The sequence below is a fragment of the Antechinus flavipes genome, chromosome 5, assembly GCF_016432865.1.
Source record: "Antechinus flavipes isolate AdamAnt ecotype Samford, QLD, Australia chromosome 5, AdamAnt_v2, whole genome shotgun sequence".
Lineage (NCBI taxonomy): Eukaryota > Metazoa > Chordata > Mammalia > Dasyuromorphia > Dasyuridae > Antechinus > Antechinus flavipes.
In genome coordinates, this window is record NC_067402.1 from 279,438,146 (window position 1) to 279,465,181 (window position 27,036).

Sequence of the window (27,036 nt, forward strand, 5' to 3'; positions counted from 1 at the left end):
CATATATACGTGTGTGTCTATATCCAGATATTCATAGCAGTGATCTTGGTGGAAATAAAAGACCTGAGAACAAAATGAGTGTCCATAGATTGGGGAAAGACCAACTCAAGTTACAGAAATAGCTTCAAACTCAAATTGTGCCACCTATTCACATACAAAAACTCCAAATTCACATTATTGACGTTGTATTGTGCTTTTAGTTTTTTTGTTAAACATTTCCCCATCATATTTTAATCTAGATTGACACTTCTAAACTATAATATCTGAATGTGATGGAATATTACTTTGTCATAAGAAATAACAAGTATCAGGAATTCCTAGGAAAGATTTGTATGAAATAACATAAACTAAATGACAGCAAGAAAAATACAGACACAGAAGAAGAAGAAATTCAGAGATTATTGTTGTTCAGTCATGTCTGATTTTTTGGTTTGGTTTTTGTTTTGTTTTTTTAAATCTAGGGTAGACTGTCTTTTCCTTTTCCAGGTTCATTTTTAAAGATAAGGAAACTGAAGCCAACATGGTTAAGTGACTTGACCAGGATCACACAGCCATTAAGTGTCAGAGATTATTAGCTAGGAACTCAGAACCATCCCCTGAGCCTCTGGCTGCCTCCTGGGCAGAGATTAGATGATTTGCTCAAGATTACATAGCTAGTAAGTATCTAAACCTGATTCCTAACTCATAGATCTTCCCGACTCCGACTCCGAGAGTTCTATCAGTTAAACTGACTAGCTGCCTTTTTCTTAGGAACCACAACAAAGTAAATGAAAAAAATAGTAAATTGAACAAGTAATTGAAAAACTCATGACAATCCTTGAAAACAGATTTGAGAGCAGAGATGGGGATACTATTTAGCAGAATGGTATATACACACTGTTGAGTATTTTTAAATAATGACTTTTCTTTGTAACAAAGGAAGATAAAATCTGGAGATGACCCATTTCAGAAAAAGATAAACTATCAATAGAATGCTTTATTTTGCTTTGTCTTTTTAAAGAAAAAAATATGTTTCTTCCTCTGAATCCTAAAAAAATTTAGGATGGTTGGAGCCAAAAATCACTGGATATAAGTGAGTTCAAATTCTGACTGATACTTACTAGCCATCTAACTTGAAATATCCTCAATGTCTCAGTTTCTCCATTTGTTGCCTAACTCACCATGTTAATATGGAGTCTCTCTGATACATAAATAGCAACTCGTGAGAGTTGAATGGAATAAGTAAGTAAATTGTGGATATAAAAGCCCAAGGGGAGGGAAGCAAAGTTTCTCTCTGACTCACTATCCTAGCAGTCCTGTTTAATGCCCAGAGACACTTTTCAGGATCCCATTGATGCTTTCCATGTTTGGATGACAAATGTCAAGTCTGATTTTATTTGAAGAGGTTGAAGTAGGTTGGAGTCTCAGAGAGTTATCAACATGGAGATTTATGCCCTTTCCTCTGCTGGCTCTTCAAGGATTGCGCTAAACATGTCAGCCTGTCATTGCAAGAGGTGAATCTGCATGAGGAGGAGGCATAAGGAATTATGGGGTGGCAGGAAATTGTCTTCTTTTTTCTGCATTTTCTCCCTTAGGATTTGCATTCTGCTAGCACTGGCCAAAACTCAAAAGTAAGTTTATGAGATGTCTCGTGTTGACTGGTGCCTTCATGCCCACCAAAAGCAAAGCAAGAAAAAAAAATTCAAAAATGAAACTAGGACTGGAAAACAGGGTCTTGCCTCAGGGCATCAATCCTAGACAATGCTGGCTGCATTCGGCAGACCTTCAGCAACACAGGAACAACAGCTTGGTACCTAGTTAGAAAAACTAATGAATTAATAATCAACCTATAGACATTTGTTAACTGTTTATATTGTACCAGACACTGTGCTAAGCCTGGAGTGAGCTTCCTCAAAGCGTCACATTAGACTTAAATCACATTTTGTGTAAAACTGGGAGGATAAGAAGAAACCAAGTTATTTAGGAGTTTAAAAGCCCTAACAGCTGATCTTATGTTTGATCTTGGAGACTATAATCATTTGAGCTGATTGAACAGGGGTGATAACAGTCAGTCTTGAGCTTTAGGAAAATCAATTTGGCAGCAGAATGGAGCATGGATTGAAATGGGGAGAGATTGAGGCAGACAGACCCAACAGGTTAAGGTAATAAAGAGGTTGCACCAGAGTGATAGCAGTGTCAGAGAAGAGAGGAAGGAATATTTGAGAGAAGTTACAGAAGTAAAATTAACAGGATTAGACAAATTGATGAGGATAACTCTAACTAGGTGAGGTTAGCAGAGAAAGCCTAAAGTACTGATAAGATCACTCCCTCAGGCGATTGGCTAAAATGACTGGAAGAGATAATGATAAATGTTGGAGGGGGTGTGGGAAAATTGGGGCACTAATATATTGTTGTGGAAGTGATGTAAACTGTGTCCCCTTTAATCTTTAGGGGGAAGAGTCGGAAAGGAACCCTTCCTCCCAAAGATTAAAGGGGAAATTTTACCTCATAAGTGTGAACTGGTCTAACCGTTCCGGGGAGCAACCTGGAATATGTCCAAAGGGTTATCAAACTGTGATTCACCTCTGACCCAGCAGTGTCTTGGTTCTTCTCGGTGATTCAGTGATCCAAGGCAATCCCAATAGACTTCGGATAGATAGAAAATGCCCTCTGCCTCCAGAAAAAAAACTAAGGAGACTGAATGTAAATCAACACATACTATGTTCACTTCTTTTTTATGTTTTTTCCCCCCTCTCTCTCATAGTTTTTCTATTTTGTTCCGATTTCTTCCCAACATGATTCATAAAGAAATGTGTATTTAAAAAGTTAATATACATGTATAACAAAATAATAATAAATCAATAAGTAATTTTTTTAATTACTAAGACAAGCAGGGAAGGGCATTGATGGTGATGAATTCAACATTACAGTCTCACCTCTTGTGGAAGTCTTAGGTAACCCCATTTTATTGTTCAGGGTGTTTTTTTTCCTCTCCCCTCCCCCATGTCTTGTGCTGTCTTTCTCATTCTTATGGTGAACTAGCTCTTTAGCTGCTAGACTTCTCTATGGATTTAGCCTGCCTGTTAATCTATTTCATATTACCACTAGTGAAGCCTATTTTACTTCTTCTTATAAATATACCTACTTTTGGTGAAAGAGGAAAGCCATTATGAATTCTTCACGTGTCAACTGCTCATCTCAATCTCATTAAAAAGATGGGCTGGGGTAGGACCCAAGACAGAGTCAAGTGGGAGCTGATAAGTGGGACCTAGATGAACATTCAGCAACTGACAAAGAGGTCAGACAGGTAATGAGAAGAGCCACGACAGAGCACTGTCTTGAAAATCTAGCAGAGAAGGAGATATTGTCAAGGAGAAGAGGAAATTCTTGACAAAGCTTTTGGCCTCAGATAAAGGGATTTCAGAGTTCATGAGCATGTAAATGTACAGTTGTGAATGACAGCAAGATCCAAGTTATGACCATGTCTAGGTATAGCTCTGGTGCAATGGAAGAGTAGGAGTGAGTTTACAGAGGAGGCAACAGGAGTTAGTGGGAAAAATAATGCTAGATTTGTCGACGTTCAAACCCCTTTCCACCACTTATCAGGTGTACGTTGACTATGGTTGGTTGACCACGGACAAATCATTTATTCTATTTTCTCATCTATTAAATGGCATTAATAATTCTTACACTATCTATGTCACAGGATTGATGTAAATCTGTGTGTGTTACAGAGAGCACAGCATAAATGATAGTCAAGTACTACTTCTAACACATATTGTCTCTCTCTGTAACAAAAGGAAAATGATTTCGCTTTTCAGTGACTTCAGGCAATTCTCTAAAGCTATTCAGTTCCAGAGAAGTCGATAGATAAACCTACATGGATAGAGGGAGTATCTACTCCCTCCCCCAGGAGTTCTCAACAAGGATAAAAATCACAGAGAAAGAAAATATCTATGGAATGGTTTATCTTCAGATCTGGGAGAATAGAGATTGCATATTATATAAACTTTCTATCTCCCCCAGTGCCTAATATAGAACTCTGCCTACAGTAAGCACTTAGTCATGCTGAAAGAAATAGAAGTTTAGAGTCCAGTCAAAAACAATGAATAAGATACTTTCTGTTTAGAACGGGGAGGCAGCTAGATTGCACAATGGGTGGAATGCTAGACTTGGAATCAGAGAAAACACGAGTTCAAATTCTGCCTCAGATATTAGCTGTGGAACCTTGGGCAAGCAATTTATCTCTCCCGGGCTTAATTTCTTCCTCTTTAAAAAACAAAATTTAAATGGAGGTAATAATAGCGCTTAATTTACTAATGGTTTGTTATGAGAATTAAATGACATAATATGTCAAGTGCTTTTACAAATCTGAAAATTCTGCATTAAACAGCAGTGATCATCATCATTATTCCAATGACTATTGTTGTTAACAAGTGATTCTGATAAAGCGAAGGAGGGAAAAGTGGGAAAATAATATGTATAATGACAAGACTGGAAATGGAAAGAATGATAAGATCTTGAGGTTGGGTAATTTTATTAAGTTTGTCCCCAAAGAAGTGAGACAGTGAGCTCCACTCACTGCTTTGGAGACATGGGGTTTTATGGGGGCAGAATAGGGATCTACTATCAGATTTGGTTGATGTGTTTATTAATTTTATTCAATTGCTCTCCCCCCCACCCCCTTTCCTTCTGATTCTGATCCATGAATAGTTGAATGAGTAGGTGAAGAAGGAAGGCTTATTTGGAAACCAAAGTGATGTAAAATCTAAATATATTGATATTTTTTCAATTTCAATTTAAATCAGCAGACTAGGCTGAATATACCCCAGAGACAATTCCCTTAGTAGGAGTGTGGGCAGGTGGAGAGTTCAAGAGTCATACATTAACTGGTGTCTACAAATCTCCAGCTCTGTCTGTGTGCCAGTGCCGTGGGTTAATATAAAGGCTAACGTGAGAAATTCTCCTTGTTCAACATAAGATGTGTCTATGAAGGCCAGAACCAGAGAGCATAAAAATGAGGCAATTTCAAGTGCATTTCTCCAACTGCCAAACAGCTGCTTACTTCTGCCTTCCCCCACTGTCCAAAGCCAAAGGCAATATCCAAATGGAATTTCTGCAAAAGAAAAGTCATCACTCCTTCCAGGTTACAATTTTCCTGGAACACCACAAGGCTAAGGTTACATGTAAACCAGAGGAAGAAAACAAGTAGCATCTGATTGTTCTGTGTCTGTTTATGTCGTGGCTTGGAAGACTTCAGGCTTACACAACTTTTACCTATCAGCCTCCAAGCACAGCACAACTGAGCCAGCAAACACGTGGCGGGGAGACAAATTCAGTGTCACCAAGGCCGATCTTTCCCCTACACTGGAAGAAGTTTCCTTCCAAAAGACACAAATCCTCTTGCCCTAACCCCTCATCTTCCAGAAGGGCAAATTGAGATCTAGAAAGAATAACGTAAATTAAGACCGTCAATTCGTAATTGATGAAAAGAGCTTGGGTGATCGTTTTGTAAAGTCAGTGGTAAGCACTGATTAGGCGCTTGCTGTATGCCAAGAACTAAATAAAAATTCAAGCAAAAAGATAATCCTGCTCTCTCAAGAAGTTTCCATTCTAATGGAGGGATACGGTATTTAAAGGGAAGCTGAAGAAGAATGGGAAGAGAAAAGGGTGGGAAAGAGGGTTCCAAGAGAGGGATCAGGAGAGGAGTGACTATGGTTACCCTGGATACTTCTTAAAATGCAGATCTGAGGAAGAAGTCACCAAGTAGTCCCTAAAAAGTTCCAGGAAAAGAAAGATCTTCTAGGATGAGAAGCTGCAAGCTCACTCCTTTTACAGAGAAGAGCCAGTGTGATACTAGCAGCAGTTTTGGAGTTGGTGGAGCATCTATGAATTTATGCAATTGCAGCTCAGTAGAGGGGAAATGACTTTAGGCTAACAGCTTTAAAGCTAAAAAAGCTCAGACCTCATGCAATCCAATCTATTCAATTTACAAAGCAGGGTACTGAGTCCTAGAGAGGAAGTGACATGATCATAGATTTAAAATTGGGATGAAACTTTGAGAGTTCATCTAAGCCGATCCCCTTATTTTATGGAGGGAAAGGCAGGCCAGAGAGTTGAAGTGATTTACAGGTAGATAAGTAGGAGAATCGGGATGATTTGAACCCAGGATCTTGGTCTCTTTTCGGTGTGTCAGAATGGGTGCTATCACACACCTAAGTATCACAGATCCTCTGACTAGACACTAACACTTTTTATTTTCTGTGCTCCCCATATTCCTCTATTCCACCAGCTAAGATGAGAGTGACAGATTTGTCATAAACCTCCTTCCAAATCCTGTTTTGTTTGGCAGCCTGCTGAATGAACCTGACTTCTTAGAAGGGCAAGGCAGCATTCTTGCAAGCCAGACACACCCAGGACATCGCCTTCCATCAAAAATCCCTGCTCGTTTCCAAAAGTCCCATTTGACAGCATCCACATGAACAGACACATTACCGAAACATTTTTATCCGTGTCTGATTAATTCCTTGAGAACATTTCTTTTAATTATTAACTTCATTCTGAAGGCATATCCAGCCTCCTCTCACTCCAGACCATCCCCCCTTCCAGCTACTAAAGCAATCTTCTAGAGGCCCAAGTCTAACCACATCACTCACCATTCAATAAATTCCAGTAGCTCCCTATCATCTCCGGGATCAAAAAGATCTGTTTGGCTTTTAAGCCTTTCATATCCTGGCCTCCTTTTACCTTTCTAGTCTCCTTACATATTACTTTTCTCCAAATACTTTTTGATCCGATGGCACTGATCAAGATAATAACTAATATTTATGTTATACTTACCTATGTGCCAGACGCCATGCTGAATGCTTTACAAATATGAACTTATTTAATCCTCACAACTTTTGTGAGCTGAGTACTATTGTTATTCCCATTTTACAGAACAAGAAATTGAGGCAAACAGAAGTGACTTGCCCAATGTCACAATGCTATGAAAGATCTGAGGTCAGATTTGAACTGAGATGTTTCTGATTCCACGCTCAGTAGTTTATCTATTGCGTCACCTGGCTTCTTTCAACAAAATCCCATCTTCTATAAGAAGCCTTTCTTTATCGCCCCCAATGCTAGTTCCTTCCCTCTGTTACTTCCAATTTCTCCCATATCTATCTTGTTTGTACATGGTCGTTTGTATGCTGTATCCTCCATTATCTTGCAAACCCCTTTCTTAAGGATGGTAGCTAACTTTTTTACCTTTTCCCAGAACTTAGCACACAGTAGGCACTTAATAAATGCTACGGAAGTGACTGACACCATTGGCCTCATAGATCCAAGATACGAATGCAAATGCTTTTAGACATGATACAAAACTGATTTGAATCTTGGTCTCAGAAAAATTATGATCTTGGGGTAGAATTACATACATGCACCATCACTCATTCCTGTATATCAAATCTGAAGGGAAAGTTCTATCCATTTGGGAGATGGGACACCCAGATATAATTATGATAGAGGGGGGAAAGAAATCAATTTTTTTAATTTAATCTGAAACTGGTCTGTCTGGTTTTAAGATCCAAAATGGATAGCATGGAGAAAATTCCAAGACTCCAAAGAACAATTCCTGATTTATCTTTAAATAGCCTTTTAAATCTAAGCCCCATCAACGATTATTTTAGTTAACCAAAAGGGAAGTTTTTTAAGAATAGGGTCAGTCACATCTCTGGAAGAGTCTTCATTGACTATCTAGTGCAATCCCTTAGTTTACAAAGGAGAATACTAAGACCTAGAATTAAATGACTTGGACAAAGTCACACAGATATGAAAAATTGAGTGGGAAAAGTCTGGGGTCAAGCAACTTATTTTTCGAATATGTATCCTACCAGTAATTTCCTTAGTGTTCTTGGGCAAGCCCTTTTCTAGTTTCTCATCTGCAAAACGGTGAGGGAGTTAAACTAATGATCTCGAAGATCCCATCCAGTCTTGGCCATTTACAACCAGTAAGAGCTGGGACAGTCATTATCCCTACCTGAACTTCAGATTAAATAAAAAGAGATGATGTCTGAAATGTCTTCCATGTCTCCCAGTACACGACCCAATGGCTAAAAAGTATATAAGGACACCGATTCCATGGAATCTAAGACTGATTTCTTTCAACACTGCGATTTTAGGAGTGTATCCCACTTGATTTATGATGCTCAGGTTGTACAAAAGTATGTGAGTGCACCTGGGTGTGGAGACCAGTAAAAAACTAAGCCCCAGGCTAAAATTCTACTTTATACTCAGGCCCAGAACATCAGACATAAAAGCTGCAGTTCCAGGCACTTCCAGTAGGGGCAGCTCCAGGCTCTGTTACTAACTGGATGTGGCAAGCAGGATCTTTCTAGGGTTCCACTGAGTGCAAAAGCTCTCCCAGTCTGTGAACCAAATAGAATCCAGACTTCTGTTTGGATACGTAGGGTTAGAAGGGACCTCAGGAATCAACTAGTCCTAGAACAGACAAGGAAACTGAGGCTCAGAAACTTGCCAATTTGCTTTTTAAAAATATATATTTTTTGATAACATTATTTCAAGAGAATTAGTTTCCTGTGTAATTCTATGTTTTTGTAAGCGTGATTCTGAGAGGGGGTCTGTAGGCTTCGCTTGTCTGCCAAAAGGTTCTAAATCATCTCCCATCTAGAATCGGGACACCTTCATCAAAAACATTCTTTAATGCCTCCCATGTTCCAGACACTGTTCTAGCCATTGAGGATACAAAGACACAAATAAAATAGTCCCTGCCCTCAAGAAAATTCCATCCCTCTGGGAGAAGCAATAAGAACACATCTAAGGAAAGACAAAATATATTCAAACTAAACATGGGGGGAAGGGGGAGAAGGTGGGACACTAGCATTTTGGGGGATATTCATGTAGAAGACACCACTAGTTTGGGAGGAAGTTAGAGGTTCTAAAAAGCAGAGGCATGGGGCAGCTAGGTGGGGCAGTGGATAGGAGCACCAGCCCTGAAGTCAGGAGGATCTGAGTTCAAATCTCAACTCAGACACTTAATACTTTCTAGCTGTGTGATCCTGAGCAAGTCACTTAACCCCAATTGCCTCAGCAAAAATAAATAAATAAAATAAAATAAAAAGCAGAGGTAATGAGGCAGTATATTCTAAACAAGGCAATCTTGTTTCAGATGAAATCTCCACTAGGAACACCGGTTCAGATAACATAAAAAAGTGTCCACCGAAGGCCTCGACTGAGTGGAGAACAGGAACGATTGGAATACCAGAGGAAATAAGAAGAACGACACTCCTTGTTGGGGCTGGAAGCGATTCAATGGCAATACTTCAAAAGAAGCATCCCCTAACAACAGCATTGTCATAGCCAGCAGCCACAGCCCAGAAACATCCCAGCTGAGCTCAGGAAAGCTGCCTTCTGATGTTACCATACACCCAAATACCAATACTCCCCAGATGTTCTCTATGTAAAACACTTGGTTGGAAACACCCTGCCCCGCTTTCCAGAAAACCATTACATTTGCTTAATGGTCTTGTACGGTTCAACTAAAGTATCCTGGAGCCGCCATCTGAACGCAAGCCCACTCCAATATGTGCGCCCCATCTGAGGGAAAGATGAGAAGGCAAAAGGAGAGAGCACTTTCCATGATTTATGCAGCTTTTATGATGGGGCGGTCCATCGAAAGTAATCCAGGCTGCAGACAATAGCCCAAGACACTTTCAAGTGCATCTCAGAGCCCATCCCCGCCACTAATGCTGGCTGATGTTGAAACAAAAACACTGTACATCACCCAAGGAGGACTGGGGCCAAGATAAATACTTTCACCTGAACTCTCCAGATCATTCAAAGGAAACCAAGGATTTACCTGGTTTGGAGAAGTTCACTTATCTGGATAGAAGGATAGGGTCATCAGAAGCAGGGTCCCATCAGAAGCAGGGTCCTTAGATTGTTCAATCTAACCCCTATTTTACAGACAAGGAACTAAATTGACTGTGGTCATATAGTGAATATCAGGAATGGGATCTGAATCTAGTCTCACAGACATTAAATGCAGGCACTATCCATTCTACCACAGTCTTATTTCTGGGAAAGGTGGCATATGAGCAACATTTTGAATACAGATCCTATGCAATTGAGGTGAGAAGGGAACATATTCCAGATATGAAGATGATCAATTCAAAGGCACAGGAATGAGAAGTGGGGAAAGAAAAAAGGGAAGGAGGAAAAAGGGAAGGAAACAAGGATGGATAGAAAGAAGAAACGATGGAAGGAAGGAAGGATGGAAGGAAGGAAACAAGATGGATGGAAAGAAGGAAGGATGGAAGAAGGATTTCAGAGTAATGTCCAAGGATACTGGAAAGATAATTAAAGGCCAGGTTGAAAAAGGTTTAAAACCTAAACAGAAGATTTTATATTATAACCACAAAGGCAACAGAGATAGAGTTTATTAAAGTAGGGGATGACATAGTCATTCCCATGCTTTAGGAAGATCACTTTGGCAGCCAAGTGGAGCATGGCCCAGAGTAGAGAGAGAGACTTGGAGCAAGCAAACTCATCAGCAGTCTATTACCAAAGTCCAGACATAAGGTGAAGGGGCGTCAGAGCCAGGTGATGACAATGTAAGACAGAAAGGTGCACAGGTGTGAGATGTGATTAAGATAACAGTGAAAGCCTTGGCAACGGATTGGCTACAGGAGGGTAAGAGAGAAGGCAAGGATGACATCCAGGGTGAGAGCCTGGGTGATTAGGTTGTTTGGGCCCTGAACAGTAGTAATAAGGATTGGGTCATCCCACTAATCACCAGATGCCAACCGTAAGGATCTACGTGAGCTCAGAGTATAAACAAAGACAATCTCCCCGAATGCTACTGGAAAATTAGTAGCTTATCCAAACAGCTCATACAATTAGGTCTCATTTTAAGACCAAAAGGAAATGGGATGGAATGGGGGAAGAAGGGGAGGAGGCCCAATATTTACTATGGTTTTCCTCCTCTGACTTTTAAATGTTCCAGATGAATGATGAGTCGGCAAGAGGTTAAGACCGTGGGCCTTCTTCCCTACTTTTTTATGATAGAAAGAGGCCCTGCTGGGCATTTTGTTAGCATTTAACAAATACTTGCTGGTTGATCAAAGACGAAGGGGTAATCAAAAATCATGTGGCGTTTTCTAATGGCTACCATGGCAATGAAATATGCAGTGCTTCTCCCCACACTCCCAGATGTCCCCCACCCCTTTCCCCCTTCTCCAGCTCAAAGAATTGAAATAATAGGGTCAGATAGTGGCATTTTAGTTTGGGTCGGTATTTTTATAGGCCATTAGAAAGTTTCCAACTGGTATGTAGAGCTTCTAAGCCTGGGGAAAGGTGAGACTCCAAAATAAGCCTTGCTTCTGCTCAATATTCAGATTCCCAGAAGTCTTCCTCATTCCCTCCCTCCCCTGGACGTCCAGTATCCCAAGATGGGCCATCCCACTGAGCACCAGATACCAATCTAAAACTGTATATGAATTCAGAAGATAAACACAAAGGCAGCCCTTCCAAAGGCCACGGGAAAATTGAGAGCTAATCCCAATAGCTCACACAATTAAGCCTCATTTAGAGACCAAAAGGAAATGGGATGAATTTTCAGAGAGGAGGGAGAAAGAGGGCGTGCTCACCAATTGCTAAGATTTTCCTCTATTGATTTTTAAATAGGAAAAAAGGATTTATGCAAATCTCATCGGAGAATGGATGGGAGATTTGAGTGGATTCTTTTGGGCAAAGCATTTCCAGCCCCAGAATTCCATGGGGATGTTACATCTTAATTACTCAGGGAAGAGAGATAATTTGCCTCTTTGAGTGCCTCCGGGCAATGCATTTAAATGACTACAATCTTTGGGAATAATCAGTATGGGTTGGTTGGGTTTTTGTTTTTGTTTTTGTTTTTTTTGGCAATTCCTTCCATAATATAGGAGTCTTCAGCTCTAACAAAAAAAACAAACAAACAAAAAAGATTTTTTTTTTTTTTTTACTATGGTAGGTCCAATTATTCAACCACTAGTCAATAACCTCAATCAAAGGGAAATCCAAAACAATAATTTCATTATCTGACCCAGATAATAAAACCATAGTGAAAAAAGGACCCCCTCAAAAGACAAAGGACTTGAGTGGATTCCTGCCTATTATGAGTGGGGCCACAGTTAAGCTATAGACCCACCCACTCCCACTCCCACCTCAGAATTTCAATTTCCTCATTAGCAAAAGGAGAAGGTCGTTCCAATGACTTCTAGGTACTTTCCAAGTTTTAAGTCTCTAAGTCTATCTAGTGTGTGACTTTGGTCAGGTCACTTACTGCCACGTTCAAAACAGGAAAAATTAGGATTCTAATATAGATCAAAGGGATCCCAATCATTCCTTGCTAGGCCTTTGTTTTAAATTTAAGCTGAATGTCAAGGAAGCGCTCAAGCCTGCTGTCCCCAAAAGCCTCCGTTTTCCTCAGGAGCACCCTAAGAAGCTAGCAGAGCTGGATGATGCTCAGCTGGGCCAAGTACTAAATGCACACATCCTTCACATCCTCTCCTTTTCCGGATTTTTGCTTGCTAGCATCCCATCAGCACACCCACAGAGCTTATTCCTTCCTCTAGCACAGCCCCTTCACTTACCTTGGGAAAGTGGGGGCAATTAGCTAACTGGGGGAAAATGCATTATCATTGAGCATTCTCTATCGGAACATACAGATGCATACGGGGATAATTGTGCCCTTGTTGAGGTCTAGATTTGGGGTATCTAAATGAAATTAGGTTTTAGTTAAGATCTAGTGGCAGGTTTGGGGTACAGGGAGTCAAGCAAAGCTCCCCTGCAACCCCCTTGGATTCGGCTTAAGGATACGGTGGTAAATGGGGTCTAGTAGGGGCGCGAGTCCCCAATAAAAGCATTTATTGGCCCTAGAGCTAGATTGATAAAAGAGGTTTATTATTGGGTTTGGAAGTAAGGAGATAGGTGAAGATAGAGATAAGGAGGGCACTGGAGAGAGGGTCCTCATTTGGCTAGTATGTTTGGAATCTGCAAAGAGGGGTTCCCAGCCAGGCCATTTTATATAATAGGAGATTTAGCTCAAGGGGCTTTTGGGTGTAGCCCCAAAGTTGGCTCAGATGCGGGTGGGGGCTGGGGTAGGTCCGGATCTTCTATTGGAATTCAAAGGCACCAGGATTTGTGAGTCAAAGGGTAATTACATTCACTAGGAGGGGATGGGAATCTAGAAACTAATCTTTCCCACATCACCCTGAGCACATCAAAAATGAAATACTGATTTTTAGCCTCTTTCTTTGTGTGGTCATGCTGCTGCAGAAACTTGGTATTTTATCTCCCACCTCCAGACTTTTGCACAGGCTGTTCTTTATAACTAGAATGCAATCTACCTTTTGGAACCCTCAGTTTCCTTCGATTCAATTCATCATCTGCTATCTTCCCAAAAGCTTTTTGCAAGATTTACTTATCAGTGCTCAGGGATGAAAAAAAAAAAAAAAGCCTTTACAAGTTTCTTTAAGAAACATTCCAATCCCAAGACACAGAAGGAAATGATTCTAAAGCATAAGAACAAGAGCCATTAACCAATGGATAAATTTGTTGAAGGATAGGACTGGGTATTTTTCTAAGGAAGAAATCCAAGCACTCCATAGTCTTGTGGGGTTAAATAAAAGTCTAGAAATGCACATCAAAGCAATTCTGAAATTCCACCTTATACCCATCAATCAGATTTGCAAATATGGAAAATGACAGATGACAGAGAAGTTGTAGGAAAACACTGTAGCAACTCTTTTTATGGTGGCCAAAAAAAAAAAAAAAAAAAAAAGGAAGCTGAGGGACTATCCAATTAGAATGACTGAACAAGTTAGCATAAATTAAAATAAATGGAATATTTCTATTTCTAAAAATACATTTATAATAATAAATGAAATTAAAATAATAAAGAAATGTCCTCCAAACATTTCTTAAGAACAGAAATGTCTATTCTTTCTATAGTGTTGAAAGAAATGGAGTTAGTTTCAGAGAAACCTAGGAAGACTTGTATCAACTGATGCAGAATCAAGTTAGGCAAAACTAGAAAAAAAATTTTGACTATTAGAAAATTATAAAAGGGAACGGTCTTGAAAAACTTAAGTGCTCTGATTAATAATGATTCCAAACACTAAAAGAAAACCAGTGCCCACCTCTTACAACTTATACCATATGTTATATAGTATATGAAATATAAAATATAGCTAAATCATAGTTAAAACTGAAATAGCTGATCCTTATTTAGAATAACTTCAAGATTTAAAACCTACATCCTCTCACCTGATCCTCACAGAAAGCTCTACTAGGATAAGTTCTAACATCTTCAGAGATGATGGACAAATATTCAGTAAAGAAATATGTTTTGCTTGTCTTTGCTCATATGATACAGGAACTCTTTCTTTTTTTCTTCCTTTCTTTCTTTGTCTGTCCTTTTCCAGAAGGTGGAAAGTGGTTAAAGAGAGCAATAGATGAAATATTTCAGGACTTAAAAAGCAAAAAAATAAACTGTCTTTAAAAGAAAACAGGCACGAGTGCACTGTTGGCAGAGCTGTGAAATGGTCCAGGCCCTCTGGAAAGCAATTTGGAACTATGCACTCGAAATTACTATAATTACTATTTAATGTTTTCATTTTTTTAAAAAACTGCATTCATCTAAAAAGCAAATGAATTTCATAATCTTTATTTCATTATAAAAAAGTTCCTGTTTCTCAATGAACTTATCAATATAAAAAATATGGTGGGATGTCAAAAAGCATTTATTAAGTGCCTACTTGTGCCAGGCACTGTGCCTGTAGGAAAGAAGGGCCAGGGGAGTCAAGAATGGCTCATGTTCTCCCCATTAGTTGAGTTATGGTGACATCACAGGGCCTCAGGATCCAGCAGAATCTCAGAAAGAATTTTAGGGGGCAGACTCACACAACCAGCGGCCATCAAGGGATTAGCTGTGTCTTTAGTAAATAATGTAAAATTCCATGCCCTGGAATTGGAAATGCTCCGTTTGGCCCCTACTCTAATTACCTACAAAAATGGCTCCTTCTCTAAGCTGAGGCTGGGACAATGGAAGGATGTGAGAGTTGGGTATAATACAACTTCCCCAGTTCAGGTCTCAAACCCCTCCACAATCTGGATCGCGATGAACTTCCCTCTCTCGTTGCAATAATATTCTCCTTCATAGAATAGAGAACTGGCCTCAGGTCCAGGAAGGTTTGGGTTCAAGTCCTTCTCTTCTATCCCTGTGACTTTGAACACTCAGAACAAAGCCTTAAATTTCAACAGAACAGGTCCTTCTTCCCCCGACCATTACCCACCTCACCTCCTTCTACCTATCTGCCAGTGATGCAATCTAAGAACCGTGTGACTTGGGATTTAGATCATGGTTTATCTTAGATTTAGGCTGAAAGGACCTCAGAGACCATTTGGCACAACCCCTTCATTTTTACAAATGGGTAAACTGAGGTACCTGGAAGACTTGGAATTTCAGGATAGTAGATGAACCACTAGAAGGGAGCTCAGGGGCCATCCAACCCAACCCTCTCTCATTTTACAGATGGAGAAACTGAGGTTCTCTAGAAATTAAGGGACTGGGCCAGAGAAACACAGCTAATAATTTTCAAACAAGATCTGGATTTAGCTAGATGCTCTTGATACCAGTCAGTGCCTCTTGCCTACGTACCAGACTTTGAGGAGTTTTTGCATCTCAGACTTGCATCTGTTACACAGATACCCATTGGCCGTTCTTAGGAGAGGAGCTGGAATTTTCAGGGACATGGGAGGTAAGTGAGAGAGTCCCAAGAATGCTTTAGAGGTCTAAAAACTATCTGCTGGTGGGGGTGGCCATGGTCATATGGGTAAGATGAGAGCTGCCCTCTGCCCTCCCTCCTTGGAAAGCACTCTTTGAGAGTAGTCCTTGTACTTCAAGGGAGACAGTACTGAAAACAGCTGTCTGCTAGCGATGGCACGGATGCTGCAGAGGGATGGAGGCTGGAGGGAGAGACCAACAGTAACGCTTGGGGGAAGGGATGCTCTCATTCCTTAACCATTTTAAGAGCGAACACTGAAGCCTTCTCACAATCAGCAAAGAATTCCACACCCTCCTCCGGGGCTCTCAAAATGGCTTTATGGGATGATAAATCCCCTCTCTCCAACTAGATTATAATATAGATAATAATATATTATAATTATGTAACATACAGAGAGGGTAGGGTCCGTTTCATAGGTTGCTCTAGAAATACTAGACACAAAATAAATGACTCATTAAAAACAAATATAATATGAAATCTATCTATATTATATTACATATTATTATATATAGTATAGCTAAATTATATATAAAAATAAAATAGCTGATCCTTATTCATAATAACTTCAAGATTTAAAACCTACATCCCTTCATCTGATCCTCACAAGCCCTACTAGGAGGAGTAGCAACAATCTCCCTTTTGCAGACAAGAAAAAAGAAGCTCAGGTACCTGGCCAGGGTCACCCAGCCAGTAACTGTCAGAGGTAAGATTTGAACCCAGGTGAAAACTCATCTTCCCGAGTTCAAATCTGGCCTCAGATGCTTCCTAGCTATGTGAAGCTGGGCAAGTCCTTTATCTCTGTTTGCCTCAGTTTCCTCCTCTGTAAAATGAGTACAGTATCTCTGCCAAGAAAACCCCAACCGGGATTACAAAGGGTTGGCTATGACTAACAATTGAACAACAGCAAATCTCCTGTTCTATCTATAATAGGATGATCTCTCTGCGTGTACATTGTAAGCAATATGAAAATGAAGTCTTTTTTTTTTTTTTTGCTTCAATAAAGATTATTGAATAGGATAACTCGAGGCTTAAAACACCCCCACACTCACATACCATCCCCAGCTTTAACATTCAGTTTAAAGGTTCCTTCAGGGTTCTACATGAATTAAACATCTGGTGTCCCTGGTAAACTGCCAGGATCCTTTACCAGGATGGCCAGACTCTATTCACAGGCGGTGCGTCATCTGGCCCAGCCCCCTAGCATTCAATGGCCCAGGATCTCCTAATTCATACAACGTTCCCTCTTGTCTGAGCAGCCGATGATAAATCTGTTCTGTTTCAGGGCAGATACTTAACAAATCATAGCTCCCACATGCTTCCAGGCTTTCATGTGGGTAGAAGAAATGAGGGTCACTGCGTCTGCTGGAGAGGGCCTCAAAGGACAGGAAACAAATGCTACTGAAGGAAGGTCTGCCTGATCTTGTCTTTCTAATGACTGGGGTCAGAGAACGTCAAAGCTGGAGATGAGAAAAGCAGAATGCAGGCGTCTTCAGACTTTACCTTGCGTCCAGTCATAGTTCCTTCCTTGACCCTATATTTGGAGCTGGGAGGGCCCTTAGTGGTCACCTAGTCCAACCCATTCCCTTTACACACTGAGAAACTGAGATGAACACTCTGGGCCTCAGTTTACTCATCTGTAAAAGGAGTGAATTGGACCAGAAGATAAACCAAATGGAACTTCAGCTACTTATTCAGGGGAAATAATAAAATTCATGATTTAAAACCAGCTCCTCTATTGAATATTGAGGATTGAATTGCTTGCTGTCTGGGGGAAGGAGGAGAGTGGAAGAAAAATTTATAATAAAAGATTTTACACAGGTGAATGTTGAAAACTATCTTTGCATATGTTTGGAAAAATAAAATACTTCTAAAATGTGGGAAAAAATAAACAAATGAAAATAAAATAAAATTATATTCTAATATCCTCAGGTAAAGGCACTTCCCAAAGTACTAAAGAGCAGTTCAGAAAGCCATTGGAGAGGTTTTCAGGACTTTTCCAACAAGGTCCTAAAAACTGTTCAGAACAAAAGGAGCCCCAACTAGGACAAATCAATTTACCCAAAGAAAATGTGAATCTAAAGGTCTACACCAGTTTCCTGGCTCAGTACAGTCTTGGCTGCTATAACCACCACAGGATGGGTGTGTATTGTAGGATGTAAGTCACACCTTCCCCACTTCACCAGCATCAGTCCTGTGAAGCTCAACCTTCTTTCTCATCTGCAGAATGGGCACAGTGGCTTTTACAGTTACACAGTAGAGCACACATTGTGGCTAAAATGGATAATGAAAAGTATAAATGAATGAAGATATCAGGTGATCCAATCCTACCCCTACTAGTTCTTACTACTTTACTATCCCTACTTTGTTCTTATGCAAATCACTTCCCTTTGTGGCCTCAACTTCCTGATCTGTTACTGGAGGTAGCCAGACCACAAGATGTCTAAAATCCCTTCCAGCTGTTAAAAAAAAAAAACAAACAAACAAACAAACAAAAAAAAACCAACACATATCAGTGTTTTTTAACCTTTACAGAAGGGTTGTCAATCCTGGTGGAAGAGCATCCTCACAGAGCTATTCCCCCCTTCCCCCCACTACAAATACTCCAATTAACAAGTTAACCTCCCAGATCTGTATTATTTTTTCCACTCTAGGCTATGAATAACTTTTGGCCGGTGCTAGATACGCCCATTTTGGGTCAGAAGGAACCAGGACTTCAAGCAGGCACCCAACTCCAAGATGGTGGCACTGGGACTCCCCAGAGATAATCCAGGTTTGGGCTAGCTCCCTCGCTGTGTTCCTGACGCCTCCCAGAACAGGTTCAGCCTGGAATCAGAACTTGGCCCTTGTTCCCGATCCCATGATGCCTTCTTCTGTGAAAACTACTGAGTCCTCCTCCAAGGTTAGGAGAGGGCACATCAACACCTAGGGCAGGCGCCTGAATTGTGTCATCCGGACTGACCCAACGGCAACGTCCGATGCACTTTCAAAACAAAAGTTTTGTAACACACCCAAGTCAGCCAGAAATGCCCCAGGATCCATTGGGAGACCAAAGCTTCCTTTCTTGTGATCTCACCTTACTAATTACCGCTGGGCAAGTTCTTCATTATTTGACTATTTACTGAGGTCTAAGGAGGAATACTAAAATGTTTATTGGTGAGAGACAACATAAGAGGAGGAGATGGGATGGAGGGTGGGGAATAGCTAGATTGCAATCCTGGCTCTGACTCTTAGCTGAGCTCAGGACTATCCCCCTCAGAGGCTCAGTCTCCTTATCTATAAAATGGGTTTTCTCCAGCTTTCATGAGGCCTGAGGGCTAAGATAATAAAGCCAACTTTGAAATTGAAGTGAGATAGATTAGGATCAGCTCAGGGGTAGAGCCAGGTCTGGAGTCACGAAGACCTTTCAGGCTCAAATACTTACTATGTGACCCTAAGCAAGTCTTTTAAGCTTGATCTGCCTAACATAGCTTTTTTTCCCTTCCTTCTCTTTCCTTCATTCCTTCCTTAATATCTTGATGTTCATGGAATAATTTCTTTCTTAAATATCATGACAAACCCAAATCATGTTGGCTCTGATTGAAAACAAAAGATCCCAGATCAAACTCCTTGTGTCAGAGTGAATAAATAGAGCAAATGGTTGCTAAGGTTCTTCCCTCCCAAACTGGTTCTTTTTTTTTTTTCCTTTGACTAAGTCTTACTTCTTACCTAGCTTTTATCACTGATTTGCCATAGCTTCAGTCAAACCTAGATCTGTTAAAAACTGTAGCTTTAAAAAGAGTAAGTCCCATGGCCTCCAGGGCCATCTCCAGTCAGTCTGATCTAGATCTTAGCCACTGAACCCAGATGGCTCTGGAGGGAAAAGTGACCTTGCGCAGCCCTCCCTCATTTCAATCCAATTCACTTGCATGTCATGGTGTCACCCCTCCGATTTATGATCCTCTTTGAGAAAGAATGAAAAATAACAACAATCCCGGACAAGTCACTTAAGTTTGGTCTGCCTCAGTTTCCTCATCTTTTGAGCTCTCAAAGCCTTGTTTACCTATAAGGGTTAACACGCAGCTTCCTCACATTATAAGACTCAAATGAGATCATATTTGCAAAATGCTTTGCCCATCATTAAAACATCAGCTATTATTAACCTTTAAATTACAATAGAAATATGAGCTATAATCAATGGCTTGCCTCCAAACTATCAGAATGAAACGCAAAACAAGATGAAAAATCCATCCAGAAAGAGTCCAAATTATCTCGTAATAATAATCCTAGGAGATGAGTACTATAATTATCATTATTTTATATATAGAAAACTGAGGAGACAGAAATAAAGTTACTTGCCCAGAGTGATATGATTAGACCCCATCTGAGGCTGACTCCATGCCCATACAGCTGTTAACCTAAGTGGTTTGTCCTAGTTTATAACCTGTTGTCTATTTTTTCACCTTTCTTTTTAAAATTAATAATAAATGGAATAGCTTACGGAATTTAATTCATGAATAAATGGAAAGAATTATCACCAGCAATATATATTTAAGGGTGGGAGGGAGGATAATGTATCCAGTATTATTCTATTTTGCATAGAAATCAAGACAGGGAAGGGGTGGAGGGGAGGAAGGAAGCTTAGGGAATCCTTCCAGTCTATTGTACAGATGAGAATACCTCAAGGCCCAGAGAAAGATGTAAACTGGCTTTGAGAGCTCAAAAGATGAGGAAAGTGAGGCAGACCAAACTTAAGTGACTTGTCCAGGGTTGTTGTTATTTTTCATTCTTTTTCAAATTAAATAGCAAAACTCAGACAAGAATTTGGATCTGTTGACACTCTTCTCATATTAGACAATAAATGTTTTTTAGGCATTAACATATCACTGTGCTAAACTCCAGGGAAAAAGACAGAAGATTTAGACCTTATTCACATGGACTGATTTACAATCTAAATGAGAATAAATAGAAATAAACAAACAAATAAACAAAAAAAAAGAAAATATGCAGATTTCCTGAGATCTCCCCAGGTAGGAAGTTCTCCACCCCCATTTCCCAAGTCCAATGTCCCCCTGCCCCCCAGGAACTTCAGGGGAAGCTCAACAAAGGAACTCCCATCTTGGATGGCCCCAGGAGCATTAGCCAATGTCAAATTCAGAATGTAGGATGGGGATCCAGGCAAAGAAGTATCTTCGGGTCTTAGAAAGTTGCTTGGGGACATTATGAAATTGCATGATTTCCATAATTTTTAGGCAGAAATAAAATTCAGTCAGTTCTCCTTCAGCCAAGGCTCTCCAGAATAGAAAATAAAACATGTTAAGTTATTTAAAAAAGAGAAAATTAGAAAAGAGAAAATAAAATTCACTGAGGGCAGAAGCTCTTTGGGTTCTGCCTTTGTATCCCCCTGTACTGGCACATAGCAAGTAGTAAGTGCTTAAAAATTGCACGTTTACGTTTAAATGACTTGGATTGTAGAGGCTAGGCAGTGAAGAAGGAGTTGATAAGTGACAGGAGATCAAGGTGGGGCTCTCTTTAGCTTTTGATAAAGACATTATTAGATAAGCTAATCAGATCCAAAGCATATTGGGAAGAGTTCATCTCCAGAAGAAAGAGGACCCCGATTCATATCCTAGTTCCTCTCTCCCTCAATGATGTGCAACATGTTACTTAATTTCCCTGAGATTCCTCTAGGAAGTGATGCGGTTCTATTAAGTAGCCTCTGAGATCCCAAGGGGTTAGGGCAAGATGGCTTGGGAGGCCCCTTCCATCTCTAGATTGATAAGCCTAGGCAATATTAATGAAGGAAACAACCTTCTGAGTCTCTTGACTTGGGTGTGGTCTTTTTAATCTCTCCCTTAATCATCTTTCTGGCAATGGTAGATCTGACTTTTAAGTCTGGCAGAAGGGGGAAACACTCCTGGATGGTCTTAAGAGACTGAATCAAAACCCAGGAGACCAAATTCAGAAATCCACCAGCTCGGAGAATATACACCACTCTGGGAATTCCTCCCAATTCCGCTCCGAATCCATGTTTCTGCTTGGCCCTGGGCTTCTTGATTCAATATTTATACCATTAATGGACACGGCTTGGCTAATTTTGCTCTAGCTTTCACTGCATGGAGAAACAGCCCTTCCCCAACTAAACAAGGTAACGCTAGCCAAGCAAAAGGGAAGACCTGATATAGAAATTCAGCAGCTGGTCTGGAAGGGCTGCCTTCCTTCTCCAGAGGCAGTCAGCCTCTATCACCAGGGGCAGCTGGGTATATTAGAGAGAGGGCTGACTGAACGCAGGAGGGCTGGACTCAAAATCCCACCTCTTATTAGATAGCTGGGGGACTCTAGGCAAGCTACATTTCATCATCAATGAACTGGGGATGATAACACTGAACTTTGTACAGAGAAAAGCTTAGGAATAGTTGAGCTACTTTTAAGAACCTGGGTTCAAGCCCTACCTAAGAGAGAGACTGGGCGGACAAGTCCGGGCAACTTAAGCCACTTCTTCAGGCTCAGGCAACTCATTGTGGAGCATTCTAAGTTGTAACAGAGTGGCTGTTCAGCATTGACCATTGGGGTTCCTATCCTCTGGGGATGGATAGATGAGTGAACGAATGAAGGAATAAAAGAATAGTTAAAATGAATGTATGAATAAAAAATAGATGAATGTATATAAATAAAGAATAAAAGGATAGAGAGATAAATGAATGAGTATACATATAAATAAAGGAGTGATTATAAAAATACATAGATAAAACCACAGGTAAGGACCAAGCTATTAGAAATCAAAAGATCATACTACCCATCCCCTCATAATGTATTTCCAAGGAATAATCAAGATCCTACTGCCTACCCCTCATGAAGTAATTCTAAGGAAACACCACAATAACAAATTGTTTTTGTTGCTGGAGAGGGAGAGTCAGATCTGTGATTTTATCAAAGAATTTTCAATGTGAAACTCCCTTCCACTGATGTAGATCAGAGCTTTGTTCATCAGAATCAGCCATTAGGCATAGAAGGATTCCAACTACAAATCCAGAATTCTTTAGCTATCAGAATTTGGACAGAGTTCAGCAAAGTACTGTGGGGAGGAGAGAGGAAGCACTGATTTGGCAAAGGAGATGGGTTCAAATCTTGCCTCAGACACTAACTAGCTGATGTGACCCTTGGGCAAGTCACATTATCTCTATGTGCCTCAGTTTCCCCATCTGTAAAATGGGGATAATAGGACCTCCCTTCAATGCCGTTTCAGAGACTCAAATGATATTTAAATACATTTAAAAGGTTTTGCAAAACAATCAACTACAGAAATGTCAACACAGTTAAAGCACTTTACAAATTGAATGCATTTAATAAATCTGAGTGATTATTATCTATTGAGCAAGAAAAATAGCTGCAGTAACCCCAGGATACCCAACTTGGGCAGCAGAGTGACCTTGGCTCCCCTGGTACCCGAATGGCTGAGAGCTGAGGGAGGTCAACCCCGTTCTCAGTGCACCCCCTGGTGGCTAAAGTATGAATATACTGTACTTCTCTCTAAAGACATAAAGCCTGCAGTCAGTCCAGAGAGACCCTTTCCAATCTCACCCTCCCCCAGTAGGAAAAAAATTGGCCAGGAGGAGAATTACAATTAACCTTTAACTATGGACCAAAAAAATCCCTAGAGTGAAAAGCTGATGGTCTAAAGCACCGGAGCACCCGCCCACCCACCCATTAGGCCATTTCCCATCCCCAAGGGCAGATCTCCAATCCTAGCCAAATCTAACTACCTTTACTGCCCACTTTGCCAGCTAAAACTCAGATTCTGTCCAATTTTTTTCAGGATCTCCTGCAGCTGGAGGAGGGGGGAGAGAGCCAGGCTTTTGCTTGTCTGAAAGATCAGATGCACTCCAAGAAACTAATTCATGTTTCTCCAGTCTGCATTCCCTCTTAAAGTCCAAGATGGATCTTGCAAGGATCCCTTCTCCTCGCCAGCACTAGCATGGCACGGTTCAGTCCAAGTGTCCTAAGCTGCTGACTGACACTCTAGCCATATGACAACTACTTCCCAAAAAATAAGGAAAGCTCACCATTCCACCATAAGGGACCCCTTATAGACCAGCTAGCTTCCCCTTCCCCCCACCACTCAGGAGAGGGGAACCAAAGCAGAGTGAAAGAGAAGGGATTTGCCCAAATATTTCAGACTTACACCCTCCTCCCTCCCAAAAAGGATCTTTTACCTGAAATACCAGATATTTAAAGGCATTTTTGTCTTGTATTACTATCCAGATGGTTACCTCATTTTTTCCATATTACTGTGGGTGTGCAGACTCAGGGAAAAAAAAAAATCAACAATCTCACTTCATTGAACAATTTATTTTTCCTGTTTTCCTGTAGTCAATGCAGAGATTAGAACTTTTTTTTTTTTTTTAGCACACCATCACCCGCGCACACACACGTACAACAACAAAAATAAATTTAAACCTCCCCAGGCACCAGGTCACTCCATAAACGCGTTCCTAACTAATTTCTGGCTCTGGTTTGCAAACTATGAAAATGTCTTTAATCTGCTTTAAAGATTCAGGGACTTTTCTGCCACATAAACATTCCCTGCAGCAAGCTGCCTGTCACTTTCCACAAAAACCAAGAGCTTACAGCTCAAGGCAAAGCTGGCAGAAACCAGCACTAAAATGACAGCAAGGGGGACAGGGGAGGTGAGCAGATCTCTAGAAACCCCCCGGAGATAGCAAAGCTTTCGACCACTCTTAATCTAAGAAGCAATCAATCAGTCTAGTCAGACTGGGCCAGATCACCCTGGGCAAGGAGTGAGCCGGGTTTCAAAGGCAAGAAAGCTGGAATACAGCAGATGCAGAAAACCTGAGTTTTTCCCTACGCACCCACCTACCTTCCCGGCAAAGCCAAATTGTCTGCAGCCCCCTTTCCACGCAAGGTCCTCCTCAGCCCCTGCGTGGCTGGCTGAGACCAATACTCATTTCCAGCAGCCAGACTGAAAGCCTGCCACCGGCCACTTAGGAGCAAGGAAGCCCCGGGGCCCAAGTGGGTGCGTGCACACACGGCGTATGGGTGGCTGCAGGAACAGACGGTCCGCGTGTGCTCGCGTGCCTCCTGCTGCCGTAGCTCGGGGAGACGGAGAAGGGGCCAGCTGTGAGTCTGGAGAAGAGGCATTAAGGTATCCCTGCGGATGGCTCTGAATGGGTGCGCGCGAGGGAGAATACAGATGCACGACCCCCACGGCTAAGTGTTTTCCAATCAAAAATGCCACTTTGCAGCTGGGGTCAATACCCGCGCCCCCTACCCACCTAAGTATGTGCAGACAAGATGTAACAAGTGTTTAGGGATGGATACTGGAACCCGTCCATGGGGGGGGTGGGGAGGGGTTGGGGAAGGGGCTCCAGGAGAAGTTCCTAAAGACTGAGTCTCCCCCCCAAAACAAATACATAAATACAGAGAGACACCCCCGCCACCCCAGCCCCTTTCAAGCAGAAGAGGCAAAGAGGGGGTGCCCTTACCACTCTGCCAGAGAACCTCTCCGTAGCTCTTTTGACTTTGCCGTAGGTCCCCTTGCCCAGGGTCTCCTGCAGCTCGTAGCGATGTTTGAGGTTGTGCTTGTGATGGTGTCGTTTCACACCGTGCTGCTGCTGCTGCTGCTGCTGCTGCTGCTGCTGTTGCTGTTGCTGCTGCTGCTTCTTCAGCTCCGGGGCCGCCCCGGACGCCAGGGTGCCCGAGCCGGCCACCGAGCCCGCCGGGGCTGAGGTCCCCGTAGCCGCCGCGGCCGCTGCAGCCCCAGACCCCGGGTCCGAGACGCCGCAGCCCGGGGACAGAAGGGGGCCGGCCAGCTGCGGAGGCGCAGCCCCCTCCATCTGCTTGAGCCGGCGGCGTGGGCTGGGCTGGGCTGGGCTAGACTGGGCAGGAGGGTCCCGGGGACTCCCCGGCCGGTCAGCGTTGATCTTGCCCGGCGCGGCTCCTTCCAGCGCCCCCGGCTCCGGCCCGTGCCCGGTCACTGACGGCTGCGGCGGCTGCGGAGGGTGCTGAGGCTGAGGCCGCCGCTGCTGCAGCTGCTGCACATCTGGCGGAGCCCACGCGCCCCGCCCCGGCCCGGCCCGCACCGGCCGCTCGCCCGCCCGCAGCCGAGGATCGGCAGAGGTGGCGGCGGGGGCAGCCGAGCCGCTGGGGTTGGTGAAGGGGAGGGCGGAGGGAGGGAAGCAGGGGGAGGGCTGGCCGGCCGCCGCGCCCCCGACCCCTCCCGGGAGAGCTCGCGGGGCGGGGCGGGGCGGGGGAGGGGAGGGGACGGGGGGCGGGGCGGCTCGCTGGCCCCGGCCCCCAGGACTGGCTGGGAGGAGTGGCCGGCTCGTCTGGGGCTTCCCCCGCCTCCCAGCCGCCGGCGGCGGCGGCGGTGGCTACCGCGGAGCCTACCCCGAGACCCCCGGGATTTGGAGGGAGAGGAGGAGGGGAGGGGGCTGCGTGTCTGAGCTCGCTCTTTGTGCAGCCGGGGAAGGGGAGGAGGGGAAAGAGGAGGCTGGAGCCTGGAGGGAGGGGGAGGACGAGGACAAGGAGGAGGAGGAGGTGAGGCAGCCCCCTCCCCGGGGCCGAGGCGACCACGACTAGCGGGGCAGTGCTGAAAACACTGGAGGGCCGATTTCCAGCCCCCAGCCCCAGCTGCCGGCCCGGCGCTCTTCTCCTCCTCCTCTTCCTCCTCCCTCTCTAGGCCTTCCCGGCCTCCTCTCGCCGCCGGTGGACGTAGCCGGGGCAGTCTGGGACAGTTCAGAGTCCGCACCGTCACGGTGGCGCCGAAGCGGAGTGGGGAGGGGCTTTGGGGGCCCGGGGCCCGGGTCACCCCTTCATTTTTCTGTAACTGTAGCGCTGGCAGAAGGGAGGGCAGCGGCGGCCGGAGGTAGTTGGGCAAGGAGGAGAGAGGGAGATCGGGAGGGTGTACGGTTACAGGAGGTGAGTCACTGCCTTCTTCCTCTCTCCCTCCACGCCGGCCCAGATTCCCTCCTTCCCGGCCTCTGGCCGCGCACCCCAGCCTTCGAAGTCCCCTACCCCCATCTTGGCGGGAGAATTGCACTTGGGGAACCCGAAGCGGCCCTTTCCCTCCAGTCCGGCCCCTTCCCTAGAGCAGCGTGGAGCTGAAGGCAGGGAGAGGGATGGGAGATTGGAGTCCAGAGGGAGGTCCAGACCGGGACCCTGACCTTGGCCTACCTTCCTCCCCCTTAGACTGTTTGAGGTGGGAAGCCCAGGGCTTCCAGATAGAACCAGCTAG

General features: G+C 43.0%; 1 protein-coding gene across 1 annotated transcript in view; it reads right to left on the reverse strand.

Annotated features, from left to right (window-relative positions):
- NUAK1 (NUAK family kinase 1) overlaps nt 1–25,883 on the reverse strand; it is a 79,440-nt gene extending 53,557 nt beyond the window's left edge. Inside the window, exon 1 of the mRNA XM_051961457.1 lies at nt 25,286–25,883. Within this exon, the coding sequence (XP_051817417.1) occupies nt 25,286–25,636 (351 nt within the window). The 5' untranslated portion in view covers nt 25,637–25,883. The remainder of the gene's footprint in view (nt 1–25,285) is intronic.
- Between the last annotated feature and the right edge of the window lie 1,153 nt (nt 25,884–27,036).